This window comes from Staurois parvus, unplaced genomic scaffold (genome assembly GCF_062004578.1).
Source record: "Staurois parvus isolate SC_StPar_1 unplaced genomic scaffold, SC_StPar_1.0 ptg001192l, whole genome shotgun sequence".
Classification (NCBI taxonomy): Eukaryota; Metazoa; Chordata; class Amphibia; order Anura; family Ranidae; genus Staurois; species Staurois parvus.
The window spans coordinates 1,771,939-1,782,066 of NW_028318988.1; the positions used below are offsets into that span (position 1 = coordinate 1,771,939).

The 10,128-nt window shown below is 40.9% G+C and overlaps 1 protein-coding gene across 1 annotated transcript; it reads left to right on the forward strand.

Annotated features, from left to right (window-relative positions):
- Nucleotides 1-271: 271 nt before the first annotated feature.
- Nucleotides 272-1,248, forward strand: LOC149438387 (olfactory receptor 52E8-like). Its single transcript, XM_089659884.1, has one exon. It carries the CDS (start codon nt 272-274, stop codon nt 1,202-1,204), a length of 933 nt encoding a protein of 310 aa, XP_089516010.1. The 3' UTR covers nt 1,205-1,248.
- Nucleotides 1,249-10,128: the final 8,880 nt, after the last annotated feature.

Below are 10,128 nucleotides of genomic sequence, written 5' to 3' on the forward strand. Positions count from 1 at the left end.
AACATTTGTCTGGATTGGAAAACTGGTTGAAATGACAAATTCTTGGAAGACAAGAAACTTTGTATTTATATTTTTAGCGGATTACCTTTACTTCAAATTTAAAATTTGTATTTTAGGTTTTTTGCTGAATTGAAAAATAAATATGAATGACCTGCTTTTTTACTGGACAGAGCAAGGTTTTAGAAGTTCTTTTTGTAGTTACAAGACGCATGGGATTTTAGGCCTCAAATAGTTTTTTTAAAGTATTTGCAATTCAGAAAGCTACATCAGCATGTTGAACACATCCAATGTCAGCACTAGCTTTGTTCTCCTTGGCCTCCTTGACATGGAAGAACATAAATATCTATACTGTGCTCTATGCCTTGTGACATATGTATTTATTATGCTTTTGAGCATCACCATAGTCTACACTGTTCTCACTGAGAGAACACTCCATGAGCCTATGTACATTCTTATATGTAATCTGGTCCTTAATGGCATATTTGGGAGTTCCTCCTTCTTCCCGAAGCTTATTGTTGACTTGATCAGTTCATCGAAGACCATCAGCCGTGACGGATGCCTCTCCCAAGCCTTCTGCATCCTAACTTTTGCCTATTCTGAAATATCCACGTTCACCATCATGGCTATTGATCGACATTTGGCTGTATGTTATCCCTTGCAATACGCCATGCTGATGACCAATGAGAAGGTCTTGCACCTTATCTCTGGCTCTTTGTTGTTCACCTTCACAGTAGTCCTTATTGCGGTGCTGCTGTCTGCACGTCTTCCAGTTTGTGGGACCTACATCAGAAACATCTTCTGCGATAATATGTCATTTGTTATACTGTCATGCATAGACTCTTCTGTTAACAACCTTTATGGAGCTGTGGTGACTACATTCTTCTTGATGGTTACCATATCTATCACAATTTACTCTTACTTAAGGATATTCGTCATCTGCTTCAGAATTTCTAAAGAGGCTCGTCAAAAGACCCTCCATACCCTGGTGACTCATTTACTCAACTTTTCGGTGTTTCTACTGGGAGTATTTTTTCTTTTTATCCGGTACAGGTTGGGTAATGTCAGCCTCCCTTTAATTGCCCATGTCCTTCTTTCTGTTACCTGTGTAGTCTTCCCACCTATCCTCAACCCCTTGATATTTGGGGTCAGGACAAAAGCTTTATATAGCAAGATAATTTACCGGTTTCAAAAACTGAAGATGTGAATTGAATTATGACAACAGTCAAAAGAATTTAAAGAACAGATTCATCTTTGGGGAAGTTGTCTTTTAAGTTGTATGAAAACCTTGAAGTGTATAGTATATTAGTCTAACATTTCATAGTCCTGATATATGTATGTTGTACCATTTACTTGTGTTAAAAAGTACCTTTTTCCCTTTGTATTGCTTCCTTTGTATGAAACACATGATGATCCTGACAGTCTCCCTACTCTCTCTTAATATATATATATATATATATATATATATATATGTATGTATGTATATATGTATATGGAAGTACATCCATCCCAGCATGGTCAGTTTTCTTCCTGCATTCTACTTGGGAGCCTGTACTCCATTTGTCAGACCAAAAATATTAACACCCCTGCATTTCTGTCAGATGATGCACCACTGCACCCAGTAAATCAGTAAATTGTTGCAATTACAAATGTTTCTGCATTCTCATGTTTATTTCTTTCATTTATATTGGTATGACACAAAAAAGTGGAGAAATAAAAAGCCAAATCTGACACATTCTACGCAAAACCCCAAAAATGGACTGGGCAAAATTATTGACATCTTCTAAAAATTTAAGAAATATTTGCATTCAATACTTGTGATGCTCCTGTAATTTGTCATTAAACTCACCTGTATCAGTTACCAGGTGCTGACAATATAGAAATCACACCGATAACCAGTTAAAAATTGACTGAACCTTTCTGTTGTGTATCTCTGTGTGCCACATGGAGAAAGGAGAAGAGAAAGAGCAAAGAATTGTCTGAGGATTTGAGAACAAAAATTGTGGAAAAGAATGGGCAATCTCAAGGTTACATGTCCATCCCCAGAGATGTTCCTGTGTCCACTGTGTGCAACATTGTCAAGAAGTTTACAACCCATGTCACTGTAGCTAATCTCCCTGGACATGGACTAAAAAGAAAAATTGAACAAAGACTGCAACAAAGGATTGTTCGAAAAGTGGATAAAAAATTTTGAACAAATTCAAACTGACCTTCAGGCACAGGGTACAACTGTGTCAGCTCGCACTATACATCACCATCTGACTGAAAAGGGATGCTATAGTAGAAAACCCAGGAGGACCCCACTGCTGACACAGAAACATAACATAAAAAAACAGATTGAGGTTCGATATTGGGAACAAAACAAAATGACAGCTTTTTGGTTAAGCCCATCATTCTACTGTTCTCAGAAAAAGCAATGAGGCCTTTAAAGAAATGAATACAATCCCTACAGTCAAACATGGTGAAGGTTCACTGATGTTTTGGGGTTGCTTTGCTGATTCAGACACTGGATGTCTTGACCATGTGCATGGCATTTTGAAATCTGAAGCAGGGGCGGACTGACCATTTGGAAACTCGGGCAACCGAGAGCCCTGGGTCAGTAGGGGGCCCCATGAGATGCCCCTGGTACCTTTTTCATAGGCTTTTTTGAGTTTGGGCAAGGACACAGGGGCCCCATGATCCCCTATTGCCCGGGGCCCCATGAGTTGTCAGTCCGCACCTGATCTGAAGACTACCAAAAAATTCTGAGGTGCAATGTAAAGCCCAGTGTCAGAAAGCTGGGTCTCCATCAGAGGTAATGGGTCTTCCAGCAGGACAATGACCCAAAGCAACACATCAAAAAGCTCCCAGAAATGGTTTCAGACAAAGCGTTGGAGAGCACTGACCTGGCCAGCAATGTGTTTAGATCTCAATCCAAATAGATCACCTGTGGAGAGATCTCAAAACAGCAGTTGGGAAAAGTAACCCTTCCAATCTGAGAGACCTGGAGCAGTTGGTGAAAGAAGAGTGATCCAAAATTCCAGTAGAGAGGTAGAAGAAACTTATTGATGGTTACAGGAAGCCATTGATTTCAGTTATTTTGTGCAAGGGGTGTGCTACCAAATGTTAAATTGAGGGTGCCAATAAATGTGTCCAGTCCATTTTTGGGGCTTTGTGTGGAATGTGTCAGATTTGAATTTTTGTTTCTCCACGTTTTTGTGTCATACCAATACAAACAAAAGAAATAAATATGAGAATGCCTAAACATTTGTAAGTGCAAATTACCAACGCTCTTGTGTGTGTCTTCATTCTGTAAATGACCGATTCCCCTATGTAAAATGATCTCACCAAATATCCACTGACCCCTTTATTACATAAGCAAGTCAAAAACACCTGTATGCTTTTTGACCACTCCAATATCGGGGCTATCACACTTTGAATGGCAATTGCCCATTCTTGCAACACTGTACCCAAATTAAATTATTATACTTTTTTCACACAAATAAAGCTTTATTTTGGTGGTATTTAATCCCCATTGGATTTTTAAATTTTTTGCTAAATAAACAAAAATGGCTGAACAAGGCTGAAAAAAACCACGTCATTTTGAAAAAAAAAACACATTTCTGTTATAAAATTTTGCAAATAAATAATTGTTCTTCATAAATTTATGACCAAAATGTATTCTGCTACATTTGTTTGGTGAAAAATAACCCAAATCAGTATTTATTATTTAGTCTGTAGGAAGGTTATAGAGTTCCCAAACTATGGGATATAGTATCTGAAAATTGATCAATCCTGATGTACTGACAGCTTTTCATTTTCTGGGACCTACAATGTCAGGACAATACAAATGCCCCACAAATGACCCCTGTTTGGAAAGTAGACATTATGAGGTATTTAGTTAAAGGTATGGAGAGTTTTTTTAAGTTGTCGTTTTTTGTCTTTATTTTTGGAAGAAATTCAAAAACAAAAAAATTCCTTTTTTTTAACATACTGTCACCAGTGCAGTACAGAGTCATTATATAACTGGTGTGGCGGTGATCAGAGACACTAATTGGTGACAGTACGAAAAAAAAAAAATTATTATTTTTTTTTAATTTATTTTTTTCTTTTCTTTTTCTTACACTGTGACCTAAGCAATACAATGCAATCATAGTAACATTGCGCTACTCTGGGGAAGTGATCAGGATATTTTTTTTTTTTACATATTATGATTGCTTATAGCAGTGAATTTCCTTGCTATAAGGAAGCATTTTTACTGAATAAAATCGATTAATTTACTTTGTATTGTTGTGATTAGCTGTGATTGGCCGCAGTAAAATGTCACCTGACATGTTACCCCAATTGGGTGTTTCTGGCAGAAAACTGCTTCCTCGCCGTAGGGACACAGGACCAAGGTATTATAGCTGGGCATTGCACCCAAGACTAGATGACACTAGCTTAGATATAAAACTGGAACTTTATTACAGAAATACAGGTTTTATACACTTAAGAAATAGAAGCAGTCCTCACATGAACAATAAAAACAAATATTACACATTGGGATAAACATCCTGCACTAAACAGTGCAAATGGTAAACAGTACAGCCAACATGTAACAACAGTAAGATAATCAACAGCCAAGCACCCAGACAAGCCAGGGAGCCCACCCCAAACAGTCTGGCACCTCCAACCATGAATACACAAAGTACTTAGTTGAACTGGATGGACTTTTGTCTTTTGTCAGCCAGACTAACTTTGTAACTATGTAACATTACACACGCTGTCTTTCAAGTGTTTCCTTTCACTTGTATAATCTGTCCATCATAAGGAAAAACTCATACAATATTCCAACAGTCTGAAAAAGTGGAATTCATCTATTTTTATAGATTACTTGGGGGAGATTGTTGATGAATATTTCTGTCCCAAGTGGAGGAGCTTCTCCAGCCCAGTCTGCAGGAAGGTTCCATATTTCCTCTGACCAGTAACCTATATAAGATTCAAATGACACCTTTCCATCCCCTCCAGAAGGGAAGCTTTATTGTCTTTACTCAGAGAATGAATCCAAGCCTCGCTCTCAGTACATCACATTGTTGTCCATCATGAGAAAATGATCTGCTCTCTCCATGTGATCAGAGACTGAACTAAGCTCTTTGCCATGCTTTGACTGGGAGAAGCAGATAAAATCCCCTGGCTCCTCCACGGGCCATAATCAGTGGGTAGAAGGCTTGCCCCTAGTCCCCTCCAAAAGTCCCTGTCTCGGTTGGGTCTGTCATAGCCATCACAGTATAATACCCAATTTTTGGTAAAAGAAAAAAGATGAGCTTACATTGAGCAAATCGATACCAAACATGCCAAGCCTTAAGATTGTGTGCGTCTGTGAAATCGCAAAAAAAACCTACAGTTCCCAAAATTCTCATTGGGCAACACTTTAAAAACCTTTACAGGTCATTTTAGAGTTAAGAAAGGCAAAACTTTTTTTTTTTCATTTTGGATAGAGTAAGGGAATTATGGACAGGTGGGTGTAAATGGACTTGTATCCATTTACATCTGCCTACCTTCAAGTCTGATGAGGCCTGCTAAAAAGAACAGGAGAGGACTCCATCCTGTTTAATTTAGGCAGAGCGAATTGGAGGTAGCCAGGTGTAAATAGCCAGTAGAATCCATTTACTCCCAGATGTTCATACAAGTCTCCTGTTGATCGCAACCAAATCCGGCCAGTGTGAAAGAGGCCTTAGAGCAACCTTTTTAAAAATATTTCTTTCCTATTCCTGCTTTAACAGAGAAGTATGGGTTTTGTTTTGTTTTTTTGTTTTTCAAAAAGTCGTGGCTGTCAGTCACCACCCTCGGCTTTGCCCTTCCAGCTCTAGGCTGTGGGGGGGGGATTGGAGTGGCTTGCTGAGAGGTTGATTCAGGTGTCATCCCAGGCTCCTGGGTGGATCCCGACCATATGGTCGCAATCTTTCCTCAGCCTGGACCAGCTCTGTGACATCAACATCTAGCTTTAGCCAGCTGTCAGCTGAAAATGAGTCACAAGAGAGCAGAACAAACTAGCTTTGACTGCATTTCTCCTTTAATAGTTTACTGTCAACCTGAACAATGAAAGCAAAAAGCTGAAGGATTGCTATAGGAATCAAAGGCTATTCTTTCTCAATGTCCAATGCAAACTGGAACCTGGAAGAGCTCATCTCTGACCACTTCCAGGTTCAGAGCTGTACAAATCCCAGCTGGAAAGCCAAAGAAAAGTGGATCAACACATTGTGTGCTCAATCTGCTGGAGCAGAGGGCAGGGGAGACAAGAGGGTCTATGCTTCCATAAAGAGAACCATTTACCTGCCCACTGCTATTACATAGAGGGTTTATGTCAGCACATGAGCATGCTAATTACCTCTCCCTGTTGTTACAGAAGAAGTCCTAAACCAATGTAGCCCAGATACTTACATTAGGTGAGATGAAAAACAATTTGAGTGTATGTAAACCCTAAAAGTGACCATCTCCATAATACCTCTAAAGCTGACCATACCCCAGTAGAATTTAGCTTCGAGAAATTTCCTTTTTAAAATGTTTGTTCAATTTTCTAATGATTTGTGGCGTTCATTCTCAACCTTATGAACAAGAATATTCTAAATGAATAGGATGCAAACTTTTCTCAAATGAAGAGACTTTTAACTATCAATGTGGTTTTTGCTTGGAAAAAATCATACTTACAGTGGCGTCACTAAGGTTTACCTGATGAGGTAAAACCAGCGCCTTAGTATAGACTCAACTCCTTTCTGGTCCCCCTTCCCCAGCATAGAACTGTACAATCTATGCTGGGGAAGGGGGACCAGAAGGGAGTTGAGTCTACCTCAGCTCTGAAGGCTCTATGATGCAGCCAGAGGCGCTCCTGCAGCAGACATACAACAGGCACTTACAGCACCGTGCAACACACACATTGTGGGGCAGTCACTGAATAATCACCATGGATTTCCTCTGCAGTCTTCAGGCAGCTCACCTTATGCAGATTCTTAGCTCCATTGAACACTGTAGAAGTCTCCCTCTGTGTTGTCCACACCTCTGCCCACTCCATGAACACCGAATGTTGCTCTCCACTCAACCTGTGCTATCACACTGTGTCACTGGGAAACAGTAAATTCAGAGGGCCCAGTCTGGCTGGGAAACCTGCAATGCATTTCAACCCAATCCCTGCTCCTAGCACATATCCCCCCACCATTTCCCCTCATAGCACATCTCCCTCCCAATCCCCACTCCTAGCACATATCCCCACTCCTAGCACATATCCCCCCACCAATCCCCCATCTAGCACATATCCACACTCCTAGCATATATCCCCCCACCAATCCCACTCCTAGCACATATCCCCCCAATCCCCACTCCTAGCACACACACCCCCAAATCCCCCTCCTAGCACATCTCCCTCCCAATCCCCAGGGTTTGCTCAGCGCTGTACAATAGAGGGGGGGACAATATATGAAACATTACAGCAACTACAAACAGCACACGAGGGGTTATAGGGCCCTACTCTTTCGAGCTTACAATCTAGGAGGGAGGGGGTAACCAAGTCAGTTCCCCCCCAGTGTCAGAATGTCTGCCACAGTCCCGCTATAAGTTGCTGATCGCCGCCATTACTAGTAAAAATTAAAAAACAAAATCCCAGTATATACACCGCCATTTGTAAACACTATAACTTTCACGTAAACTAATTAATTTACACATATTGGGATTTTTTTTAGCAAATACATGTCACAGAATACATTTTGGTGTAAATATGTGACGAAATTAGATTTTCTAAATTTTTTACTGGACATGTTTAATAGCAAAGTCAAAAATATAGTTTTTTTTTCAAAATTGTCAGTCTTTTTTTTATAGCGCAACAATTTAAAGACGCACAGGCGATCAAATACCACCGAACAAAGCTCAATTTGTGGGAAAAAAAGACGTAAATTTCATTTGGGTGCAGCTTTGCATGACCGCGCAATTGTCAGTTAAAGAAACGCAGTGCCATAACACAAAAATTGGCCTGGTCAGGAAGGGGGGTAAATCCTCAGGAGGGCGAGTGGTTAAGCTTAGATGGATAAATGTCTAAAAATTTCATACCTGGAATTCATCTTTAAAAAAGAAATCTGGCCAAAATTATTATTTTGTCACGCAGTGGGGCTGTACTTGCACTGAATGGGTTAAATGCTCTTTTTTTATCTAGGGGCTCAGAAAGCAAAGATACAGTGCATCCAGAAAGTATTCACAGCGCATAACTTTTGCCTCAATTTGTTATGTTACAGCCTTATTCCAAAATGGATTAAATTAATTTTTTCCCTCAACATTCTCCAAACAATACCCCATAATGACAATGTGACATAAGTTTGTTTTGAAATCTTTGCAATTTATTAAAAATAAAAAATGAAAAAAAAAACCACATGTACATACGTATTCCCAGCCTTTGCTCAATACTTTGTTGAAGCCCCTTTGGCACCAATAACAGCCTCAAGTCATTTTGAGTATGATACTACAAGCTTGGCACACCTATTTTTGAGCATTTTCTACCATTCTTCTTTGAAGTACCTCTCAAGCTCCATCAGGTTGGATAGTGAGTGTCGATGCACAGCATTTTCAGATCTCTCCAGAGATGTTCAATCAGGTTCAAGTCTGGGCTCTGGCTGGGCCACTCCAGGACATTCACAGAGTTGGCCCGTAGCCACTCCTTTGTTATGTGGGCTGTGTGCTTAGGGTAGTTGTCCTGTTGAAAGATGAACCTTTTCCCCAGTCTAAGTCTAAGTGTCACGGTGAGAGGTCAGGTTCAGAGACCAGTAGCTATAGCAGTGTAAGGCTTACCTGAAATAAGCAGAATAGGTACACCAGCAGGTCACCCTGGGAAATGACGCAGGCTCACCTGAGGTGCGGGGTCTAAGCACTAACCGGTTTTCACCAGAGCTCCTGATGGTGGAGATGGATTTAGCTGTGTGCTAGTACCAGGTCGCAGTTCTCAGGAACACCCCACCAGGGAATGAGCAAGCCAGAATTCAATAGCGGATAGCGCAGGTAGGGATCTAGCAGAAGCGGAGTCAGTCAACAAGCCAAGGGTCAGTAACAAGCGGTAGTAGATGGGGATGAGGCAGAATCGTAGTCAAGGAACAAGCCAAAGGTTGGTAGAGAAGGTATAGACGGCAGCAGGAGAGACAAGCGAGATACTGGCTGGAGAAGGCACAATAATCTGGCAACCAGAGACATGGCTTAAATCGGGACGTTCATGGGAGGAGCAAGGAGTTCAAGGTTCATCAGAAAACAAGGCACAAGGCAGAATGGTCTAAAAGATCAGGCACAGTGTTGTCCAGCACCCCAGGTAGCTCAGTGAGAAGAGTTACTGCCTGGCACAGTCAAGGTTCAAGTCCAGGCCCTGGTAGGGTGCTTGGTTACCTCCCTAGCTAAGGCCCTTCTCCCTCGATCGCTCAATTTAGCCTGGCGGCCCACTCTAGGAAGATTCCTGGTAGTTACAAACTTCTTCCATTTACAGATGATGGAGGCCGCTGTGCTCATTGGGGCCTTCAATGCTGCAGAAATTTTTCTGTACCCTTCCCCAGATCTGTGCCTTGATATAATCCTGTCTCGGAGGTCTACGGACAATTCCTTGGACTTCATGGCTTGGTTTGTGCTCTGACATGCACTGTTACCTGTGGGATCTTATACAGACAGCTTTATGCCTTTCCTAATCATATCCAATCCACTGAATTTCTCACACGTGGACTCCAATCAAGTTGTGGAAACATCTAAAGGATGATCAGTGGGAATAGGATGCACCAGAGCTCAATTTTGAGTGTCATGGCAAAGGCTGTGTATACTTATGTACATGGTTTATTTCGTTTTTTATTTTTAATAAATTGCAAAGATTTCAAAGTGAACTTCTTTCACGTTGTCATTAAGTGTTGTTGCATGGCAAGACCACTCGCTGTTATCTCACATATATATTCTTCTTATAATAGCCAAATTTACCACCCTAACTCCTCCCACAGTTTTTACACTACATAGACAGTAATATACCGAAACGTGCGGATTGTTCCCGATTGGTGTGCTGTTACTTTGTGGAACGTTTTGCCGAATGGTTCGCGAAATATCAGCGTTTTTGTGGTGAAATTGGTCCCATAGGAATGAATGGTGGAATGTTCAAAACTAGAGTGGGAG